Raw genomic sequence first — 25065 nt, forward strand, 5'->3', positions numbered from 1 at the left:
TAGATCCGCTTCAAATGCAATTCTTCACAACTTCCATCGTGTCTGTGATTGGTACCGTGTGGCTTTATGGTCCAGTCGTGAGGATTTCTGGTTTCTTTATTTTGAAGTGTAACCCTTACTGAAAGCTGTCATCTGTGATCTTCGTCAATGAAGTCCTCCCTCTCAGCAAGTGAGGACAGGTCGTCTGCATCATGGCCGGTTGTCGATGAGTCTTTCTCCAATCCTGAAACCACATTCTTCTTCCCATAGCCCACCTGCTGGGAGTATCGGCTCAGCACACAGATTGAAAGACCGAACTGAAAGGACCCAGCACTGACACGCTCCTTTCCTGACTTTGAACCATGCAGTATTTCCTACTCTGCTCCAATGACCGCCTCGTGATCCATGTACAGGTTCTAGATAAACACATTGGGTGTTCTGGCTTGCCCAGTCATGACAAAATTATCCAAAATCTGCTAAAATTCATATGATTATGTGCTTTTGCCCTGGTATTCTCTGCTTTCAGCCAAGACTCAGGTGACCTCAGCAAATACGTCCTGTTTGAGGTCTTCTCCTGGATCCAGCTTCATTTACTGCCTACATGCTGCAGCTATTTTGAACTAATGATAAAAGGAATCTGCCCGAGGGCAATATTAATCATGTTTAGTAAATACGGCATCAGAGATGGACATAGCTAGTGACAACTGCCTGTGGGTAAAAACTCTGATATAAATGATCCTCTTAGCTCTTCCTAATTAGAAACTTGCCAAGCCAAATTGTCGCTCAAGCCATCTGAATCACCAGCAGAGGCATGCAGATCTTGTTGTCACTGAGAGGGCGGACCCCCTTACGCATGTGACCTAGGTTTAACCAGGAATACTTCCAACAGTCTGGACTACAATGGCATAATATTCTTATTTTGTTTTCATCTCGTTTTCCTGGAGCAGAAGAGCAAATTCAGGACAAGCAAACAGAAACGAGTCCCGCCGTAGTACTATCTTGATGATGCCCATCTAATTCTGAGTGAAATAATATTTTATTCCTAGAGAGCAAATGAATAAGCATAGAGCTTTTGTTCCGATCTGGAGGACAATGCACTTCTATCTCACGGTGCGCTTTTGAGTCAACCAAGTGTTATTTAATCTCTAATGAGAAATATACGTACAATCAGTACAGAAAATCAAACACTTGATATAGAATTCTTAGTTCTACAGAACCATGCTGCTTTCCGTCTCTGTACACAGTTCACTTGTTCTACCCATTTACTCAAGGTGAAAAGTGATTACCTCCCTTCAGATTCCCATTGAGAATGGTGCTAATATATTCAATCAGTGAGAACTTTAATTTGTCGACTATTGAAGATGATCAGATAAATCTTCCTGTAGATGATTAGAAAGTTTTAACAAAGAAACTTAATTACAATTTTTATCTGATTGTGTGAGTGAAAACATTTCTTGTTACATAAAACAGCGCAATTAATATATTAAAAGCGCTTAGCTATTATTCATAGACTTGTGCTGCAAACACAGGATGTGCCAAAATTTTGCTTGCAAATCCATAGAAATGATAAATCACATTGATCTTGCCTACCACTTTTATTTTGATCTTTGAATTCTTGTCCCAGAATTGCATATTCATTTGAAGCCATGAAAAATTAACCATATCAGATATATTTCATCTGTTCTTGCTATATTATTCTGTTTATTCATGTCTAATTTTTATGACATTCACCACCCCCTGGGAAGACCACAGCACAATGAAATAGATCATAAAGAGGAACAATCTCATCACAGAGTCATTTCTCGCCTCAGGGAATTGAGATATCCTTCCTTTCTTGTTTTTATTTTCCAAAATCCAAACATCCATCTATCTGTATGTGTGTGTCTGTGTCTGTGTGTGCACAGATGTGCATTTGTGTATAGACTTTAAAAATTTCATGGAAATGGTCTCAAAAGACAAGGGCATTTTTACGTGAACTTTCTGAAACTCGTGTATATGTATACAAACATATATGAGATACCTTCAAAAAGTGTGCAGAAAAATGAATTTAAAAATTAAACTAAGAAAGAACAACTTTATTTCCCAACATAAGCTCCATCAAGGCCAAGACACTTTTGTAAGCAATGATACCATTGCTGAAGAACAGAGGGTCCTGGGGACTGAACCATGCCCATACAACCATTTCACGTTGTTAACTGAAGAATAATGGGGACCCTTAATAATATTTTTAAAGATTAGGAACAAAAAGAAAGCAAAAGCAACAAAATCAGGGCAGTTCAGGGAGAATACCTAATGATTTTCCATGGAAACTCTGCCAAAATCGCCCTTGTCTGATGAGAGAAATGAGCAGCGGTAAGCTGTTATGTTGGCCAAGGGCTCTCTGGTGAAGTTTCACTGTGAGTTTTTAATACTAAACCCATGGCTAACTTCGTCAGAACATCCTCATAATAAGCAGATTATCTCATTCTTTAGTCCTTCAGAAGGCCAGGAAGCATAAAGTCTTAAACATCTCAAAAAACAGAACCTGTCGCCATGACCTTTACTCTTGACGAATGCTTCTGTTTGGACCAGACCACTTTCACCTCTTGGTGCCATTGCCTGGATTGTGCTTGGTCTTCAGGATTGCACTGGTGACGCCATACTCTCTCTCTAGTAACGCTCTTCCAAGAAAGACCTTGATCCTACTTGTTTAAAATTCCCAAAGTTCTGCTGCTGTCTGCCACTGATCTGTGCAACACAATTCTGGCACCCATTAGGGGAATGTTTCTTTAACTTTAATTTTTCAGCTGGAATTGTGTAAACAGAACCAACTGAGATGTCTATGGTGTTGGTTGTTGTTTGATGCGAAGCATTGATTGGCCTCAGTAATTAACAAGGTTTTTTGCTCTCAAGCTTGAGATTGATAACTTGCCACTGTAGGCTGTGTCTCCAACATGGCCTCATCCCTTCTTAAAATGAGTTGTGCATTTGTAAACTGCTGCTATCTTTGGCCATTATTCCCACAAATATTCTTTAAAGCATCGATGATTTCACTATTCCTTCACTGTAAGTTTGACATTTGTTGGTTTTTTTTGCATCAATTTTAATAGAATTCATGTTGCTCTCATAGGACCTCTTTTCAAACGTCTGCCTGATTGTTCTGCGTGCCTCAAGCTAGATCCTGTCCAGACATACTAAAATAAGTTAGTAATGCGTGTGTTTGGATGCAAAAATGTTTTGAACTGTATGTATAATTCTTTCATGGTAAGCATTTTTCCATTAACTTTTTGAAGACTTGATATGTATACTTTTCAAGGAAATTAAATAAAAACCAAATGATGAAATTCAAAATAGCCCTTAAGGTCATGAAATATACATTGAGATATCAGAAAATAATATTTGGTCATTTGAAACAAAGTTTAAAGCTAGTACAGGTCAGATATACATCTGATTCCCTCATCTGACTTGCCTATGACATTCCCCTAGGGTGCTAGAGATGAGTCTTGCTATCACTGGTGAAGGTTGACTAATTGAAGAAGCTTTCAGTTACTAGAGGTTGTCAATGAAGATGAGCCATTGCCCCTCTGCTTCACCTGATAGGAAAGAGGAGAGAAGTTTAGAATAATATTGTCTTGGGTGTTTACATTTGCTTTTTAAGAATGTTAACACTATTGTTATTGGGAACCATCAATTACATTTATTTTTCTCACCACAACCCTAATGTGACGAAGGAGAACTTCACTCACTATTTTCTAAGCTGTTACCTTCATGGGCACAAATAGCTGTTTATTTCCTCTGGGGAGTCATTGGTTGGATTTGAACAACCAACTCTTCTGTTAGCAAGGGGTCATTTACCAAGATGCCTTTTAATGTTAACATTAGATTGGGGAAAACTTACTGGGAAAGGTAAAAAATAGTTAAAGACTGATTACATCAAAACCACATAGGCTTTGAATAACAATTTGTAAAGAGAAAAATCTGGGGAAAAAAAGAAAAATTTGGAAACTATTGGTTCCCTTTGCTCTTTACACAGTTAATAACCTAATGGCTGACTGTTCCTCTTACTTGGATCCATTCCTCCAAGAACTTGAGATGATCCTGCTACCAGAAGACATTAGTAGTGAAGGGTGGATGTTTTGCAAACAAAGCCGCAAACCAGCTCTAACACAAACTCACTTAACTTTATCCCTAGGCTTTTACTCACTAGAATTAGTTATTTGAACAGTACCTTTGTTGTTGAGTAGGAAAATGGAGAGGTTCTTAAAACAGCACGTCATATGTACCATGAGATAAACCTTAGCCCTTGAAATTAGCATGCACTACAGTGATCCGTCATCAGCACTCATCAGTGAGATCCTGTTGTACTTTTCATAAAGAGTCACAATATTTTCTGGTTTGATTATCAGAGCTAATATCCTGTGAGCTTTTCAGGATTGTTTGAGTTTAGTCATTAATTAAAAATTAGTGGGCAAAGCTTAAGAAAACAATCATCACTTAGAAATGAGAAATTTGAGCTCATAGAGACAAATAGTAAGCTTATGAACAGAATTTTCTTAATATTACACAAACATAGTATGCCTAGACAAAATTCCAGTCAAGATTATCATATGCTGAGGCTTGCAAACACCTCTTTTCACTATTATTTTATGTTTTCCATAATTGTTGGGGAATTTGTCAACAATGAAGCCTTGCTTTTATTGCCTTTAAATGTGACATCAGCAGCATCCTACTAGGTGTACACAGTAAATCCAAGACCATGAACACAATTAGGAAGTTAGGTAAACATTTTTGCTTTAGTAGTTTGGTATGACACCCCCCCCCCTTACTTCATGTAATACAGTTCCCTTTATAAACGACAACTTCCCTGCATTGATTTGTTTATTAGTTTCGTGCTGTCTTCTCCTCAGCACAGAGGTAGGTTTCATAAATGAATATTAACATGCCCACTGTGGGCTTATTCGGGAGGGAGAATTAATCTTCCATTGTGTAGCAGCCCAGTCCTATTTAGTGGGTTGTCTGCAAAGATCAACACAGGGCCTCAAAGGCATAACGGCTGGCGCCATTCACTCATGGTAGACAAACAAGCATCCTATCAAGAGTCAGTTCACGTCAAAAGCTTTTGTAGATACAGCCAACTATGGGTTGGCTTTGGATTTCAATGTCTCAGCCTTCATTTTTGGACCCTGTCCCATTTGGGGATGCCCTTTCCCTCCTAGGTCTCCCCATTAAAACCTTTCTTCAAAAACTAATTTGATATATAAATTCAATCCCAAAGAGATTTACAGACAACTCAATCTCCCCTTAATGTTTTGTTCACGTGTTCTCATTCTGAAATGGTTGAACCAACCCATACTCACCCCAAAAAAGGATTCTCTATCGCACTGCTTCACGGCCAGCTTTTAAACCATGGACAAGGCTTGGAGCCTCTCCTGTCACTAAAGTCAGCCTGAGCCCCTATTCTTTCTTACCTACAAATTCTTAGAGACACAATTAAGAATGCATCATAACCAAGGCACTGCCTGTGGACAGCGAGTCAGTGTTTTTTTCTGGGTTACCAAATTCAGGAAAAATTATATTTTAGCAAAGACAAAAAATCTTTCGGCAGAATGAGTCTCTAGTTGTGGAATTAAAGAATCAGAGCTGTTTGAGGTTCATGAAGTTGTCAAGGAGTCATAGACAAAACCACATGACCATCCTTGCTGTTCGCTGACCTGGAAGCAGATCTCATCCCTGTCTCTCTTTTCGCATTCTTCTAGATTCCATCCAAAGCCGACCTCTTCTTAGACATTTTCCCCAAGAACTCTCAGCCCTCAAGGAACTCCATGATCATCTCCATTTCAGCCATTATTCAACTGAATTGCTTTTTTACTATGTTGTTTCTCTCAAAGTCTCTCGGAGGGATCTCTGACTTCCACCACTTAGTACAGTGGAGGGGGTCGGTCATGAGAGCTTGTCCACCTCCGGCTGTACTAAGTGTTGTTGACTGGGTTCAAGCAAATCAGAAAGAAAATGACTGAGCGGTCACCCTTCCAAAATACGCTGATTACACAGAGAATGAGCCCCTAAATAAAAATAAAAATACCAGACTCACTGCCATCAAGTCAACTCCAATAACAGTAACCCTGTTGGACAGAGTAGAACTGCCCCTGTAGGTTTCTAGGGCTGAAAATCCTTACAGAAGCAGGCAGTCTCATCGTTTTCTCAAGGAGACACATCCCCCCCTGTGTCACCCACAGGCCACAAGGGCTCCTTCCTTCTAAATAAGGAGTTGGAAAACAACAGCTCTTGGATTAAAGCCAGACCATCCCCTGCTTGTGTACTGCCCATGAGCTAGGAATGGGTTTTGCATAACTCAATGTTTAAGGGAAAATACAAAAAAGTGTATCATGATGCATAAAACTTTATGAAATTCAAATTTCCAAGTCCAAAGTAAAGTTTCCTTGGATTATAGTAACCTCCACGCTTTACGTACTGTCTCCGGCTGCTTTTACCTGCAATAACAGAGTGGATTTGAATTGTTGGAGCAGGGACCATAAGACCTGCGAAGTGTGAACCGCTTGTCACCATGCCCTTTAGAGTAAAGGTGTTCTCGATATGGACATTAGAGGCAAAGCAGACAAGTTTGTGATATTATTTGCACCTCTTTGAAAGAAAAAACAGACAAGAGCATGAGAAACAGGATTCTCTTCGGCATAAATAGAAGAGCGGGAGGCGTCAACGAGATCATTAACAACTGTTGGCAGTAGAAGTTAGATCAGAAATCCAATCATCTAAGCAATGGTCTTAGGCATGTTACAGGTGAGATGAAGAAATATATGTACACATATGTATAGTTATGTAATAGATATATTTAATACTCATGAGACTATATTTAGAGATCATGAGAATTCGGTTATTTATTTTTTATATATAAATCAATTTATTGGAGGTTCTTACAGATTTTATAACAATCCATACACAATTGTATCAAGCATATTTGTACACAGGCTACCATCATTGTTCAAACATTTTCTTTCTACTTGAGCCCTTGGTATCAGCTCCTCTTTTTTCCCTTCCTTCATCACCCCTATATATATATATTACACTGTCCAAAGTCTCCCTTCACCCATGTTTTTGTTGTTCATTCCCCTCGTGGTGGGGTGTTATACATGGATCATTGTGATTGGTTCCCCTTTTCTCCCTCTTCTTCCCCCCCCCCACCTTCCCCCTACCTTCATGGTATTGCTACTCCCATTGTTGTTTCTGAGGGGTTTATCTGCCCTGAATTCCATGTATCCAGAGCTCATATCTGTACCAGTGTACATGCTTTTGTCTAGCCATATTTGTAAGGTAGAACTGGGGTCATGATAGTAGTGGGGAGGAAGCATTAGAGAACTAGAGGATTGTGGTGTGTTTTGTCAGTGCTATACTGCACCCTGGCTGGCTCGTCCCTTCCTTGTGACCCTTCTGTGAGGGGATGTCCACTTGTCTACAGATGGCCTTTGCATCTCCAGTCCACCCCCCCCCTCATTTGTATCAATATGATTTTTTGTTTTGGGTCTTCTGATGCCTGGTATGTGCTCCCATTGACACCTTGTGATCACTCAGGCTGGTGTTCCTACTTGACAGACTCTTGCTTAACTTCAAGCCTTTAAGTTTGCCAGGGTCTTGCATGCGGCCTCCGGTTGGGTTCGAACCCCAGACCAGATGCTGTATCTTCTAATAGCCAGGTGCCACCAGCTTTCTTCACCACGTTTGTTTATGCACCTGTTTTGACTTTAGCAATTGTGTTGGGAAAGTGAGCATCACAGAATGCCAGATTATTAGAAAGTGTCCTTGTATTAAGGGAGGACTTGAATAGAGGCCCAATGTCCATCTGCTACCTTGATACTTAGCATAAGTATATGCTAAGTATAAATATATAGTATATAATAAATATATGCTATATCCCTATCATATTTTAAAATATTGACATATATGTATGCCTATATTTACACCTCTATAAATGTAGTTTGCCTTCTAGTTTTTTCCTCTATTTCCTTTTACGTTCCTCCTGTCCCACTATCATGTTTGACCTTCATTTGGCTCTCAGTAATTCCTCTCATCTTGCCTATATTGCACTTGATCAAACCCCACCAAGCGCCCTGCACCCTCCTCGCCATTGCTTTTAGATCTCTTATTGGTCCCTTGTCCCTCTTCCCTATTTTTCCTCCCCTCCCCCTCTCCCTTGTCCCCCAGAACCAGCAGTCTCTTTGTTTTCTCCTGAGGATTGTTTCTCTTGCTTATCTGATATAGATAGACACAAAGAAAGAAGAAGAAAGGAAAAAGAAGCTATGAGCATTCCAGGTGTGTCTGCTGACCCTTAGGTGTGTTTTCCGATCAAATCTAATGAGGTGCCAAGCCCTGCCCTCTGAGTGTGAAGTCTATTTTCTGGATTCCTTGGGGACTTCGGTGCTTTGCTCCCCTTGCTGCTCTGTTTCACTCCCTTTGTGTTTTGCCTATGTGTGTGTGTGTGTGTGTGTGTGTGTACGCACACACACGTGCTTAGACCGGGCACAATTTCCTCACTGTGTGTCCCGTGCTGTCCCCTGCATCACTGTGGGTCAGTGAGCCACCCCTACGGTCCTCTCTGTGCACTGGCTGCTCTGCGCATGACAGTCATCATCGGGGCTTGGTGCAACCTTCTGGGGAGTGAGTGGATGTAGCTGGGAATGTACACCTCTGTTCCTTGGCTACTTCATGCCAGTATGTTGCGCTCAAGCTTTGGCAAGTTGAGGTTTGGTCCCTCTCTCCCTTGCCTGGGGAGGCATAGAGAATAGCCTCCCCAGGGGAGGGCTAGTGCCCTGTTCCCCAGCTAGCCCCATCCTCTTTTTGGGTCCTCTTTTCCCTCCTTTTCAGTTGGCTGCCGCATGCCTCCCAGGGTTGGGTCTGACCCTTTCCAGAGTGCCTGGGCCTTTGATCAGGATTTTATGCACTTTTTGGTATTGCTCTCATCTCCTCCAACTGTGCTATCTTTTCAAAATGAATAAGGCATTCAATTTATTATCCCCATCAAATTACTTCAGTAATTACACACAAGTAAACAAAAAATCCTGACTCCTGAGAGCCCTGGTGCATTCCAGAATGCATGTGACTGCTCCTTGCATTTTCTGTCTTGGCCATAATCTTATAGGAGCAGGTTTCCACGGTCTTGCATGGGCCTCTGGATGGGTTTGACCTTCTAGCACAAGTCATTACTACCTCTCAGGGACCTACTTCCCCACAAACTCCTCCCTCAGGAACTGGATAAATTTTTTTAGGAAAGAAGAAAAGGAGGCAGAGGGACAGGAGGATCTCTCTCCTTAAATATATGTATGTATATATGTATATATATTTAAGGACATGACTTGCTTTTAGCTTTCATCAGTCGCTCTCACTTAATTTTCCTTTTTTTCCATATTACGTTAACTAATGTAAGTACTTCCATTTAAGCAGGCAGTCTGAGTTGTATGTATAAAAGTGCTAGCAAACGTTTTAAGTGGAGCCTTTCGGGTTTTTGCAATGTTGAGCTTTGTTTCACACTATGAAAATCAACTACCTTTGATCACATTCTGACTGCTACCAAGGTGGACCCATAGCATTGGAACAGTGAGAAGGAACTACGGTTTACCCTGCCACAATAGAGCCCTGGTGGTGTCGCGGTTTGCATTAGGCTGCTGAGATCTGCAAGGTCAGCAGTTCAAGACCCACAGCAGCTCCGAAGGAGAGAAACTGGGCTCTCTACTCTAGTAAACAGGTACACTCTTGGAAACCTGCAGGAGGTCACTATGAGTCGGCATTGACTAGGGGGCAGTGAGAGAGTGGAGTTAACCAGTATCATAAACCCCCACTTGTAGCAGAAGCTTTGAAATGTCCAGCGGATTCTAAAGTGGATTCCAGTCACTCGTGTTGGCGACAACTAGAGAGGAACAGCTATGATCCTTCTTGTTTTGCATTTCAAGCACACATTGTATATCCTTGTTTTCTTGCCAAAGCCTTCATTCACAATCCTGTGTTCTCCTTTACACATTAGAATGTGTTTTTTTTTCTGACTTCTTTTTTTAAATGTATAATTAACAGCCAAGCCCTGGCATGCTTAGCCATAGATGTTCCATTTCATTACTGTAATAAAGCAACAACAAAATGCAAACTCATGCCACCCAGAGGTCCGTGAACAACCGGACTCCGTCAAACCATGTTCATTTTTAAAGGCAATTTGGCTTTACACACACTCACCTGCCCTGGAATATGACTTTTAATTTTTTAATTGATTACTAATGGCATTTTCAATGATGTGTTGAAAGATGCACCTCTAAAATGATTTGTTTTAATTAAGAGCCTCTTGCTGGTACTTAGTCACTACCTGACTTGGAAGCCCCAGAGATCAGCTTTTATGACTCTTTGTGATTGTTTCATATTGGGCCACTTTACAATCATCAGATCCCCATTAGACATCTTTATAACAAGACTTCAGGGTTGGCATCTTCCCCACCCCCCACTCTGTCAAAACAAGTCGTTTTCTTCCCCTCATTGTCATTAACAAGAGATCCCAATGCACATCCTTCTGAGAAACTAACAAGCCTGCTCTAGCTGTGGGTCCAACTTTCCCTGGCTCCCTCAGAGAGAAAGGCTGGTTGGCTTGTGATAGTTCAGAAGCATAGGTACCAGGACGGGGAGGCCATCGTGGTCTTACTGTCTGTATTTCCATCTTCAGGACAGGCCACTGGCCATATTTAGGGGAAGAATGGGATCAGTCAGTCCAAGAAAGCTTTGCATCTGAGTCATAAGACCTTGGCAAGAGTGGACCTTTGGGGGGAGCTCCAATGAAGGTGACTGAGCACAGCTCAGGAGGGGAGGCCATTGGGCTCCACATTGGAGATTCCTCTTACTCCCTAAGGAGATGCCAGTAGGCAGAACGTTCCAGGCTGGCTTCTCAGCGGGTCTTCAGCCACTTTGCCAGTGGGAGCATTGACAGGGGATCAGAAGGAGATTAAGGGAAGAAATCAAGGGACTTTTACTCATTCGTTCATTCTTTCTTTCTTCATTAACTTATTTTCAAACCCGTTTTACGGGGAGTTAAGACAGATCTCTCCTCTAGTTCAATCGCATTGAGCAGAATTGTACAGTTGCTACCACAATCAGTTTCAAAACATCCTTTTACTTCTTGGATACCTTGACATCCGCTCCCTTTTATGGCCCAGGCACCACCACTGTACCCACTCACCCACCCCTCCACCTCTGGAAACCCTTGTTCTACTTGCTGCTCCCACAGGTTCATCATATACTGCGTTTCATATACTGAAAAACAGATAGCAGAAATTCAAGAGGTTGAACCCCCAATGATATAACACATCTGAGATAAACCATGATATGAACAAACGAACAAAAATTATCATCTTCCCCCAGAGCAACTGACTCCTCTCCTGGACTCCAGCTTCCCCCTTAGTAGCCAGGAGAGAGTCCTTCTCTTTTATCTTGAGATTCTCTACCCTCAGCCTCAGACCACAGTGGCCACCAACTTCTGGATTCCTTTCTAGACTCTTCTAAGAACCTCCATGACATATGTAAAATTCGTCAATTCTATTCCATAGTAACTACTTCTCAGGCTGGCTGTGTTCCTGATTAGACCCTGAATAGAAATAAAACTATTTTAAAGCTTACAATCAAATATCATTCCCAGGAAAACAAGGTATAGCTCAGAAGAGACAAAAAGATAAGCATAACCACATGGGCTTGGAATGTGAGGTATTTTCTGCACTTTTTCTTTTCTTAAAATTTCTAATGTGATTATTTTATCAGGTGATTTGTTTCCTCTTAAAATGAAGGCTGGGTCATTTTGTTTAACTTTTATCGTAAACTTATTTTAGGTCAATCTGTGGAAGAAGGTGTGCATTTTCCGTTGGTGTTGTATTTTTGTTGCTGAGTTTTTATAACCAGAAAGCCATCACACAGCATTTTCAGACAGAAATCTGTTTCATTAGAACTGTAGAGGTAGAGGCATGAATTTATTTTAAAACCTCTCTCTATTAATGAGTAGGCTTTGCAAAGTTCATGGGATAAAATAGAATTAAACAACAATAGAACTTTCCCATAAGCTCTTTGAAGCTCCCCCATGGCTACACTTTCCCTGGCTATCCCCAATTCTGAGAGTTGCTAGAGAGACGAACCCGCCATTCTTTCGATGTTTCACCCTCCCAAAGAGGGGTGGAGGAATCAAAGCACACAACGCCTATGATGCATGCATTTTAGGAGATAAATTGTCTCACCTTGATCAGAATATAATCTTGCTAAATTGCCTCATAGGTAGATAGAGAACTCTGGCTTCTTATCACAATCAAAGTGGTGAGACCAAAGTCTTTAAGGCGTTGGAATCTCTGGAAGTGTAGTTGAAGGACAAGGTTGATTGGAGGTGCTTGGCTGTCTTGGGGAGGTTGAATTGCAGCTTCTCTGCTGTCCCTGCTTTCAGTATTTAAACAGCTGTGAGGGCTTACATGAAATACAATCACAATAAATTATTGATGCTTATGCAGTTTGGAATCTTTAGCAGGAAGCTGAACATCCCCAGTCAGTAACTGGGTAAAGTGAAGCGCAGATGTGAAAGGAACCAGGCAGGCAGCCTGGCTGAAAATCCAAAGGGACATGGCTCTGCGATGATGAACTTCCAACTGACCCATATCTCTAGCGCAGAGCACGCTGAGCCCAGGGCTGGCTTGGTTCCTTATCTGAGTGAGGGGCCCCAGGCCAGTCATGGGCTTATTGTGGGATCACGACCTGGACCTTGGGGACAGGAGTAGTGTGGGCACAGCCAAGTTGACCAGGAGCCATAGGACTCATCATTGCTATGTCAACATCTTAGTGAGTGAGACACTGCTACTGCCAAGAGGAGTCTAATTCTTTGCCCAAATAGGGAGTCTTGGGGCTCAATGGCTAAACCCCCTGTGACTGACCAAAGAGCTGGGCCTTCAAGCCCAGCCAGCCAGGAGGAAGACCTTGCCCGTTGAGCTTCTGGAAATGCTACTCCGTCACATGGAATCACGACAAGTCAGAATAAGTCTGCTGGTAACCAGCAACACAAACCCCTCCCCACCCCCCACAGCTGCGACAGTGGAGTTTGTTTTTTTTTATCCTTTCACCCAACAACTTAAGAAGCAGACAATGAGGTGGTAAGATGACCACGTCCCCCTTGGCTGAATTAGAAACAAGATCGATGAGGAATTTAGAAAGTACAGTCCAAGAAAAAGGAGCTAAAGGCTTGCAGGCATCTGGCAGGTCCCAGAAGGTCTATCACGACTCGTGCATTTTAGACTGGGTAAAATCCGGTGAGGAAATGATGAAAACCTCCATATGTGTCCGCAGTGTCCGCCTTTCAAACTTGAAGTGGCTTTGCCGTTCCTCTCCAAAGCTGGCGCGGTGTCACAGCCTGGACAGCTCCCTTCTCCTCGTCACCACAAACCCCCCCTTCCAAGGGATTGCAAGCAGGGAGAGGTTCACCACGTCCAAGATGGCTGCCAGTGGAAGGGGTGCTAGGCTATTTCAAAAGACAAAGAAAACAGACTTATGAACACAATGATCAAAATGGCATCGGGGCTCGGCTTCTGTGGGCCAAGGGCAGTGACTCAGAACCAGGCACAGTGGGAAGCTCTCTCCCTCCAGCAGCGGCACCTCTCCGAGGGATGAGGGAGCCGGAAGCACCCTCATCAGGTCCCTGAAGGAAAGCCTTCCGTGTGAGAGTAGCTCCGAACTCACTGACGAGACAACAACCCCTTGGTTGCAGAGTCCAGTCCGGCATCTTATCGAAGAGGTTGGTCTCTCCCCCAGATGACCAGCCAATTGTCAGGCCTTTGATGTGCTGGATGGATTCTCTCACAGTAGATAACCCACGATGACTTTGTTCAGAAGGGAAACCTACTTAGCAATGGGATCTTCAAAGAGTAGCTAGCGCCCCCTCTCTGAGAGGAGCCCCCTCATGAAGCACAGAGAAATGTAGGGCCCCAGCAACTTCCCAGGGTAAGTGAAAGTCGGGGAACAAAGGATCATGGCACATTCTGCCATGATCAGTGGACACTGTATTTCAGAATTCTGGTGGTGGTGATCCAGCACCCCATAGTGGGGTGCAGGGAGGGACTGTGAAAAGTCAGGTGTTGCTGGTTTCTCTGTTTCCATTCCGAATCATCAAAGTTAAAAATGATTTCTCTGGGACTTAAAGATTTATTGACAGTGCAGAACCAGGTCATGCTAGGATTTCATCTAGGTTCCCAGAAAGGCCTGTGGTCACCGCTGGAAAAGAGATGAGAAACTGAGAGGATGCTGGGCCTGCAGATGGAAGGCTGATTAGAGAAATAGGGGTGGTAGATCTCTCTCTCTCTCTCTCTCTCTCTCTCACACACATATTCATTGATCAACATCAGACCTCTTCCTGGAAGATTTATTTACCACTCCGTGTGTTAGCCCAAGTTGATTAGAGAAACAAATTCATAGACACTCCTATGTATGTAAGAGATAACTTTATATCAAAGAGTAATTGTATATTAAGAAAACATCCCCACCCAGTCTAGATCAAATCCATAAGTCCAATATTAGCCCATATGTCTGATACCAGTTCCTCTTCAGACTCACACAACACATGCAATGACACCAAGTGCAGGAAGATCAGTGGGTAAAATATCTTGTGGATCCAGTGGCAGTGGAAGCATCTCAGCACTGGCAGGGGTCTCCATGAGGCTCCTTCAGCTCCAGGGCTTTTGCTGCATCATTGTAGCTCCATCGGGCTTGTCAACAGGAATGTCTCACAGGGAGTGTGTGTGTGTCCGACTTCTAGCGAGCTGTTTATCGCCTTAGCACCTCCAGATAAGGCCATCAAACTACGACCTGGGTGACAGGCTAAACTCCACCCCTTCACAAGTCGACAAGAGATGATGTAACTACCACACTCCGCAATCAACATTTATTGACAGTGGGCCCGGTTTGTGCTAGCGCTGGGTTTGTAAGCAGAGCATGATCCTTGAAAGAACATCACCCTGAAAGCAATGACTTGTGCTCCGCTGGTTGCAAGCAGCCTGGGAAGCAGAAAAGAGGACGAGGAAATTCTCCAACCTAAGAGTGGGTGTTGGAGCAAAATAATGTCGAGTAGAAGTCCCCCCATGGAATTTTTGCAGTGGGAATGAAAGGGAGATGTTCGAGAAAGAACAGTGTCGCAAAGATGGGAGAATGGAAGGGCCCGTAGATTGCAGTAGCCATTCTCTGTTTCCATTGGCAACAGAACATGTGTGTAGGAGCCGGGCAGGGTGGGATGGCTTGGTCATGAAAGTCCTTCCTATGACGCTCAGGAGCTTGGGATTTTCCTGCAGGTGATGGAGAGACAAGGGAGGCTTTATGCAGGGGAACAACACGCTCAAACTCAAAGAGCCGTGAAGGTGACAAGAATCCAAAGACAAGGATCCCAAAGCAGGAGAAAACTCACTTCCGTGGCATCAATACTGATTCGTGGTGACCCTTTGGGGCAGGGACTCATAGCTGTGAGTGTGACTGTCAGAAAGAGTAGAAATCCCTGTCTGCCCCCTCAGAGCTGCTCGTGGTTCAGAAAGGCTCACCTCGAGGGAACTCCTGGAAAGCACAAGAGAGGGGCCAGGCTTCTGTTGGTCCCACAGATGGGAAAGCTAGGCCCGAGAGCTTTGTTTTGTTTGTTGTTAATGCGTGGCTCTGAAGAATCCATTGTACACACCGTTGTATCGTTTTTGTAAACTTAGTGTTACAAACATGGCCTTGGAAAGGTGTACTTGGAAAATAAAGAGACCAGAGGCATGCGCCCTGGTGGTTATCCTGTAGGAGAAAACACAATCGTCGGATATTAGGTCACAAGCAAATGTTGAATGCCCAGCCTTAAAAGTTCTGTCCTAGGACGGGGAGCATGAAAGCACCCGGCCCCGTGAGGACCGCGGTGAATGGGGGGGGGGGGTGACCTGCTTGAAGGCACCTCACGGCAACAGCATACCAACCAACACAAGAAAGAAAGAAAAGCAAATCATGGAGAAATCATGTTTTGGTCTGTTTTGGTTTTGGTTTTTTTAAGGCATGAGCTGAAATAAAGACAAGGGATAAACTAAATTAAAAAAGACAGCCAGGTAACCCCCCAGAAGCCTAGTGCCAAGAGCTTGTGGCCGACATGTGAGCAGGTGTGCTCCAAGCATGCTCATCCTGTTGTGGATCTCCCCTCCTTCCCACCCACACACCCAGCAGGAGCCTCGGTGACAGAGGGGTTATGAGTTGGGCTGCGATCCAAAGGGTCAGCAATTCGAAACTACCAGTCACACCCCCGAAAAGAAGACGGGGCTTTCTACTCCCGTGGAGAGTTACGGTCTCGGAAACTCACCACGGCGGCCCTACCCGCTCATGTAGGGTTGAGTGGCAACAAGTAGATAGCAGTGAGGTCCACAGACTCAATCCTCCTGTTTTCCCTTCGTTTTCACACCACTGGTCCATCGTACGGAAACGAGGCTTTGAAAAGTTTTCACGTGGGAGCAGAAGAAGACTCGTTCTAGCAGAAACACGAAATGCTGTTAGAATTGTTTTACATCCTTTTTTGGAAAACACTTTCAAAATATATCATCTATTAAATTGGTGGGGTTTTTATTTTTTTCTGTTCAACTATTTCCAGAGGAATAAGCTGCCTAAAATATGTCCTGAATATTGAACGTGTGTAGGCAAAGATCAGGAATCTCTCTGTACAAGCGAATTACTGAAAGGCCTTTTCTCCCTCTCAGTTTGAATTCACCAGGGGAAAAAGAGAGGTTGCTTTCCAAACTGTGGTTTAGGTTGGTATGCCCCCGTGTGGGAATTTTGTATACCTGCAGTTGTGAAAGGATGGTGGATTTTTCCCCCAGCATTCCCTTTGTGCTGTGTATTTTATATTTCATATTTTGTGTATGTTAACAATATAGATCTTAATACTCCGTGAAAGTGTATGCATAGAATGCTTTTACTGTTGTTTGGGTTGTGTCACTTTGTGCTGTGTAGTCAGTAACGATGTGAGAGCTCGTTCCAGAAAAGAGGGTTCGTGAGCGCATATGGTACCTTGGGGTTTCCATGCCACCTGAATACATCCATAGATTTTTCATGAGTCCATAGATACTGGCTCCAAACCACTCACTTAGGGAGGAGGTCTTCCGATTCTCCCCCACCCCTTCATTTACCAGATATTAAAGTGATTAGCGCCATGAAGCATGGATACAATTTAAAAACAGGCACTTTTGGGTACACACCTTTTGAAGCCTTAGTCCTGTATTGTGTTGTGGCCCGTTGCTGTGCAGTGGACGCTGATCTATAGCGACCCTTCCTAGACTGAGAAGCACTGGTGGCACCGCAGGTTAAGCGCTGGGTTCCGACCTGCCAGCCAGCTAGCCACTCTTCGGGAGAAATATGAGGCTGTCTGATCCCAAAAAGATTTACAGCCTTGGAAGCTCTGGGGGGAAGTTCTATTCTGCCTTTGAGGGCAGCTCAGCGTCAGGATTGATGAGCAGTCTTGGAAAACAGAATGAAAGCTGCGCGGCCCTGCTGCATCCTCCTGGTCATTGCTTATTGGATTCCGTGGTTGCGCCCACCATGCCTTTGGAAAGAGGACTCTTGAACCCACGGCCTCGCCATATCAGACAGGATTCTATCATAATTCATACTGGGTAATTTTTGTAAGCAGTCCATCGGTCCTTTTTGTTTCCCTATCTTGTCTCAGTCTGGAGACTCCACTGATATCTGTCCATCATGGTTGCCCCTGCTGGTATTTGAAATACCAACGTTGTAGCATCCAAACAAGAGACAAGCCACCACAGTGTGGCAAACTGACAGGTGGGTAGTGGCTTCAGAGGATACCAACTTATGAATTGGCTTAAAGTTTAGAAAGGCAAGTGGGAACAGAACACTTTAAATAAATGTGCAGATGAGAAGGTCCAAAGAAATTCTCAGACCTAGCAACAGAGCAGGGTGTTCTGATGATACGGAAGATAGATAGATGGAGGGGAAAAGCAAGACAGTCTTTTTAGACCAATATTGATTTTTAAATGTCAACGAGAATGCTATTGTTGAAGGAACATCGGGGCCCCTTTGGCAAGCGAGTTCTGCCCGCAAACAGGTGTGATTGAAGAACACACACAAAAAAAGCTGCTTATTATTTTCAAGCATTACAACTATAAAAATTATCCATCAAATCTTTCTAGAATACCAGGCTTAGGACAGAAAATCCATGAATAACAGCTTCAGAGAGGCTACAGGGTAGAAATATGAGTTGAAAAGTGAGGCTGTTTCCACGGCAGAAGAAGCAGTTTCTTCAGCCTCTCTGGCTAGCGCGCAGGGACTCCTGAGGGGAGTGAAAACACAAAGTCAATCAGTAAAGCATGTGCAACGTACACAGCAAATGGCTTTCTCTAGAATGTTGTGTCCATCCATTCACTTTCTTCTAACTGTTTTTTTAAATACCTGCCTTTCAAATGCCCAGATCCTGGTCCACATCCCATATCCAGTTTTGTCTGAAGGGAAGGGCATTGTTGAAAGGCAGTCTCTCTGGGTCAGCACCTGCCCCTACAATGCACAGGACGCTTAGGGACGTCTCTGCAGCTGCTCAGGATCCATTCACGGGGTCCCTCTACCCAGCAATTTAAGACTTCCTCATTGTCAAGAGAAAGAAAGGGAGGAGATTGAATTACAGTCAGCAGTGAGGTTAATTTCAAGGCCAACCTTTCTTTCCTGTCCTAGGAAGGTCTCATCTCCCTTCTTGATTGTCTTTAAAACAGGTGGGTTTCTTTCCTTTCTTGGGGCATGGGAAACCGCTTGGAGGTAAGAAAGCCGGGCCTTAGCTAGAAAAGTTTGCCTTCTGGGGGTGTTTCTCTTTATGCTGAGACTGCTTTCACACTCTGTACAGGAAGAGAGATGCAAGAAACATAGAATCAAAGTACCTAGCACTCACTGTGACAGCACTGTGTTCAAAGAAGGTGTGAGAAAACTATTTTGCCATTTGAAATCTAAAGACAGAAATGCCTTAGCCTCAAAACTTCTGGGAAAAAATCCAAATAGGGGGAAAACTAAGGAGCTGTGAATAAAATCCAGGTTAAACAGATGATACATAAAAGTTTGCACAGTTTACAAGCTATCTCCGTATGACTTAATACACTGGGGACTGGCAACTTCACCCTCGGTTTTTCTGTCTTGATGAACCCAATTTAAACACTACTCTGACATCGTACAAACAGAGTACACCCGAGACTGACAAGATACTGCGTGAAACATTCGCATCAGACTTCAGTTTCCAATCTTCACCAACACAGAGCCGACACGCTTCTAAAGAAGTCTCCGCCCACCCCATGTCATGTTTAACACGCAGCAAAAGACCTAATACTTATCAAGAATTTGTGGAAAATCAAAACAAAAACCAGCCCCACCCCCCCTGAGCCATTTTCTTCTCATAGAGACCCTGAATAGGGTGTGTACGACTGTGAATCTTGGGGGAGCCCACAGCCTCAGCTTTCTCCCACAGAGTGGCTGGTGGTCTTGAACCACAGACCCTGCAGTTAGCAGCCCAATGGCACCAGGGCTCCTTTTGTGGTGGTATGTTCACATTCAAGATGAACACGTGTTTCTCAACGACACTTCCATGCTGAACCTTTTTAACTGACGGAGGAAAAGGGGGAGCAATGAGTGTAGATGTTGGCAGATGTGGAGAGTAAGTCAAGAGGGACCACTGGAAAGGCGGGTGACTCTACAACAGCATGGTGAGCGCAGTGAAGAGGGGAATCTGCTTGGAGCAGGAGAAAGGGGGAGAAGAAAGACGGGGCTAATCTCCCATCACCCAACAAGGCTGGAGCCTGCTCATTTCTGCTATGCAAAAGTTCCTGGGAACAATTCCCTCCCTTATGCTACCTTCTCTCCCTGGTTGTTTCTGGTTTGCAAAAGAACTCTGTGATGACTTCACTTGATCATCTGGGCCTTAGGTAGCTTTTTTGATTGAACGAAGAGGAAAGGGGGGTGCTGACGCTGCAAGAAAACAAGGGCATGTCTATGCCATGTGTTAGGGTAACTCTTTGAGGGAAATGAGTTTTGAAGACGGGAGAAATAATATCGAATTCTGAAGAAAAGCAGAGCAAATGTAATGTATAATGGGGCTTGCCTTAGCATGAAGTTAAGGGAAAGATTCAGAAAAATCAGAGCCTGTTTTCATATGGAAGATAAAGAATAAAAGACCAAGTCGTAAACAAGTCACAGGGGATGGAAATCCTCCTTAGAGGATGGCATGATTGTAGGCAAGCCTGAGACTTTTCGGGAGAACAGAGCCCCCTCTCAGTGTCACTTCTCCCCACAAAGCTTTCTGTTCTGAAGCTTTCTTCCCCTAAGTTTCAGAGAAATAGAGTTCCTTAGGTATATAATGCTTTTTGTGCTCCTGGCCATGGGTTTGAATGCTAGCTGAAAGGTCCTTTGTCTGATGGAGAAGTGCAGCTGAGAGAGAGAGAGAGAGAGAGAGAGAGAGAGAGAGAGAGAGAGAGAGAGAGATCTTCCCTCTAGATTCTGTGCCCAACCAGGAGGTTAAGAATAAACATCCACGTGTCCATTCCTCAAGGTCACCCTTAATTGAGAAGCAATGGGGGCGGGGAAGGGGGGGGGGAACGGTCGCTTGTAAGACCAGATACAAATCACCCTGGGCCTTTCACTTTATTTTCTAAATTATTCAAATTGACAAAATATGTTTAAAATACGGCAAGTGTCCGTGGCAGGCCATTCTTGCAGAGAGCCCAAAGGGCAGGAGCAAGAATCCCTGGGGGAAAACGCACATTCCCCAGAGGCATATGGAAGGGGAGCAAGTCGTCTCCGGCAGGCGCAGTTGGAGGGTCTAATCCAGGGGTGCCTGAGAAGAAAGGGCTGGCTGACTCTGAGAAAGCAGGCCGGAAGACCCAATGGAGCACCGTTCTGGTCTGACACACACTCAGGAGGCACAGTTGACTGGAGGCCAACTGGTGTGGAAGGAGGCAGGGTTTGCTCCCAGGAATCGGCCAAGGCTGCCTGCCGCAGGAGCTCAGCACCCTGCCTGCTCTGCCCCTTGTCTGCTCACCCACCCGTCAGTCTCTGCTGTGTCCTCACAAAGGGACTCTCCGCATTGGCTTGTAACATGGGGAAGCTGGACTTGCTCCCCACGATTAAAAAGAGAAGAGATGCTTTATTAAATTTTCCAGGGTCCCTTTTGCTGGGCTCCCAGCATGGACCTGGCCCCTTCTTCCTTTCCACAGAGGTTTGCTGTGAACATGGTTCTCCAATCGCCACTGCCGTGTGACTTCACCCACTTTTGTTCATGGTGTCCTCTCACTGAGGGGTGACTCGTGGCCATTCCCGTTTCTCTGTTACCATGTGCTGGACCTCGCTTACTCCATGACATCGTGAGGGATGAGTACCAAAAGAGGATGGACACTGGTGCAGATGGGAACTGGACACCCAGGGGATCCAGGGTGGATGATCCCTTCAGGACCAGTGGTGAGAGTGGCAATACCAGAAGGGTGCAGGGAAGGTAGGGTACAAAGGAGGGACCGATTACAAGGAACTACATATAACCCCACCCTGGGGGACAGACAACAGAAAAGTGGGTGAAGGGAGACGTCGGACTGTGTAAGCTATGACAAAATAATAATAATTGATAAATGACCAAGGGTTCATGAGGGAGAGGAAAATGAGGAGCTTAAGTAGAATGCAAATGCTTTGAGATTGATGAGGGCAATAATGTACATATGTGCTTGGAAAAAAGATGCATTCTGTGATAAGGACAACAAATGTAAAAATGTGCTTGACACAATGGATGGATGTATAGATTGTGATAAAAATTATATGAGCCCCCAATAAAGTGATTCTTTTAAAGTCTTTAAAAATCTGTTCGAGAGGAGAAAGTATATGAGCTATTCATTTAGCTCTTTGGGGCTTATTGTGATTACTCCAACTTGTTTCCTGCCCTCTCAGACCATAGCAATCAAATAATTGAGGTTTTTATTTACTTTCCCTTTGGAGAAATTCAATTAAGAGCTCTTAATTGATAGGCATAAAATGAAACCTCGCTTTGTTTTCTGAAGGTGTGTGTGTGTGTACAGGTGTTCACTCACATCCACGCACAGGTGCTCACTCACATACACGCTTTCATCTTCCCCAGTGCCTCCTGCATCAATAGTGCAAAGGAGCAAAGCAGTATTGGTGGTGTGTGGCCTGCACTGATGTGCACAGTGGTAAATTGGCACTGGCTCATGGGTACACAGCATTGTAGAACAGAGTTCACTTTCCAGCCCCATCAGTGTATTCCTATAGGAAGAAGGTCCTCATGTCTTTCCCACTGGTCTTCTATGTTCTTTCCAGTAGCTTCCCAGATAACTGGCCTACACACAGAGACCCTGGGACATTGAGTATTGGTAGTCCCATTTATTTAGAGGTGGTTATCTGGGGGAGGAAGAAGTTGGACTAGGTGGAGATGGACTGTGTTAGTCGGGGTAGATTAGAGAAACAAAATTCATAGACACTCATATGTGTATAAGAAAAAGCTTTACATAAAGAGTAATTGTATATTAAGAAAACATCCCAGCCCAGTCCAGATCAAGTCCATAAGTCTGATATGAGCCTATTATGTCCGATACTAGTCTATGAATTCCTCTTCATATTCATGTAACACATGCAATGACACTGAATGCAGGAAGATCACAGGCCAGTGGGTGGAAAGTCTTGTGGATCCAGTGGCGGTGGGAGCATCTCAGTGCTGGTGTGGGTCTCCACGTGGCTCCTCCAACTCCAGGGCTCTGGCTTCATCTGTGTAGCTCCATGTGGCTTCTCAACAGGAACGTCTTGAAGGGAGACAAGCAGAGAGTCTCCACCATGCCTCCAAATGAGGTCATCAAGCTGTGACCTGATTGACAGGCTAGAGCAGTGGTTCTCAACCTTCCTAATACTGCGACCCTTTAATACAGTTCATCATTGTTGTGGTGACCCCCAATCATAAAATTATTTTTGTTGCTACGTCAAAACTGTAATTTTGCGACTGCTATGAATCATCATGTAAATATCTAATATGGAGGATGTATTTTTGTGGTTACAAATTGAACATAATTAAAGCATTGTGATTGATCACAAAAACAATATGTAATTATATATTGTGAAATATTTATTTCTAATTACAATAAATGAAATTTTGTCTTGAAGCATGGTGTAGCATAGGTAACAGTCTTCACGCCAGGTAATCGTATGTGCACGTATCTGCCTGAAGACGGATAAAGAAGGGTGTCCCCGTTCCTAAGACCACTGGAAATATGTTTTCTGATGGTCTTAGGTGACCCCTGTGAAAGGTTCATTCAACCCCCAAAGGGGCATGACCCACAGGATGAGAACCACTGGGCTAGATGCTACCCCTTCCTCAAGTTGACAGTAGATTGTATAACTTCCACATGAACCAAAGGGGTAAATGAAATAAGAACTTCATTCTGGAGGGCTAAGTTTTAATTGATTCTATGAGGTCCAAATGTAAGGATAATCACTAGAAACCCCAGGAGATAATAGTATCTTTCAGGAGAGACTCCATGGTGGTTCATAGACTCAGGGAATCAGCAGTATCTAGGTCATTTGAAATCACAGAGGGAATGGGGACAATATGAAAGAGACTCAAGGTTCTTCCTTAAATTTTTGACGATTTAAAAAACCATGAAGGGAAATGAGCCAGTATGGAAGATGGAACGATAACCGTCAATAGGTAGGTGGGCCACATAGGAAATTTGCTAAAATAGAAACCAAGGACAGAGACTTTCAATGAGCTAGTGGACCACTCTGTCAAACTCACAGGAGAAAGTGAGAGTAACGTGGGGAAATGACCACTGGATTTCCCAAGTACGGGCAAGGGTCACCTTGCAAAGTTTACATTGTACATGATTATACCTCTTGAAAGGACTATGATGTACTATTACACTTTCCTCTTACATTTCATAACAAATCCTGGGGTTAAAATGTTAAGTGGAAGATATGTCCTTTAGCATAAAATGAAGCAAAGAAATATTGATTACCACATATGCAGAGCTGTACCATTTTATGTAAAGTAATGGAATCACTAAGCCATGTGGCTTAGAATAGTTTCCCATCAGAGATTCCTAGCTGGGTTGGGTCAATGTCTGCAAGGATGAAAGGAAGTTTTATGCTCAAATAGCCATGAATTTCTAGTGCACAAGTGGTTCAAGTCATGCCTAGTACCATCGTGAAATAGAAATTGATGCATGACTTTAAAATTATTTGATTTACAGCAAAAACCCACTTGTAACATGTAGTTATGTCTTCCTCTACTTTAAAACAATATTGATACATATGTATTTTTTATCTAATCCAGGTATGGAGACATGGTACCCAAAACCATAGCAGGGAAGATCTTTGGCTCCATCTGTTCGTTGAGTGGGGTCTTGGTCATCGCGCTTCCGGTTCCAGTGATTGTCTCGAACTTCAGCCGCATCTACCACCAGAACCAGCGCGCCGACAAACGGAGGGCGCAGAAGGTACATGCTCAGTTGTTTGCTTTTCCTGAGGCACCTCACAGCTCCTCCCTTTCTATCCAGTGTTCCTGATCGGCTCACTCATGGCAACAGTCAAGACACACTGACTTTTACACCTTGCACAGTAAAAAGAAACTGACCGGTCAGAGGCTTAAAAGAAGGAAGATTTCTCAGTCACAGTCCAGGCCCCTTGCAGGTCCAGGAAAGGACCCTCATCTTAACCCCAGACTGTCATAATCACCCAAGGTGGGACAAAGCAACAAGAACACTTGCTCCTAGACGAGCCAATCAGGGTACGACGTAGCAACAATGAAACATACAACTTTCCTCTAGTTCCTAAATACTTCCTCCTCACCCACTATCATGATCCCGATTCTACCTTACAAATCTGGCTAGACCAGAGGATGGACACTGGTACAGATAGGAACTGGAAACACAGGAAATCCAGGACAGATGATTCCTTCAGGACCAGTGCTGAGAGTGGTGATACTGGGAGGGTGGAGGAAGGGTGGATTGGAAAGGGGGAACCGATTACAGGGATCTACATATAATCTCCTCTCTGGGGGATGGACAACAGAAAAGT

At 43.8% G+C, this 25065-nt stretch overlaps 1 protein-coding gene across 1 annotated transcript in view; it reads left to right on the forward strand.

Annotated features, from left to right (window-relative positions):
* KCND2 (potassium voltage-gated channel subfamily D member 2) overlaps positions 1-25065 on the forward strand; it is a 573818-nt gene that overhangs the window by 525181 nt on the left and 23572 nt on the right. Inside the window, exon 2 of the mRNA XM_075558602.1 lies at positions 24323-24485. Coding sequence (XP_075414717.1) covers positions 24323-24485 — 163 coding nt within the window. The remainder of the gene's footprint in view (positions 1-24322; positions 24486-25065) is intronic.

This window comes from Tenrec ecaudatus, chromosome 9, assembly GCF_050624435.1.
Source record: "Tenrec ecaudatus isolate mTenEca1 chromosome 9, mTenEca1.hap1, whole genome shotgun sequence".
In the NCBI taxonomy this organism is placed as follows: Eukaryota; Metazoa; Chordata; class Mammalia; order Afrosoricida; family Tenrecidae; genus Tenrec; species Tenrec ecaudatus.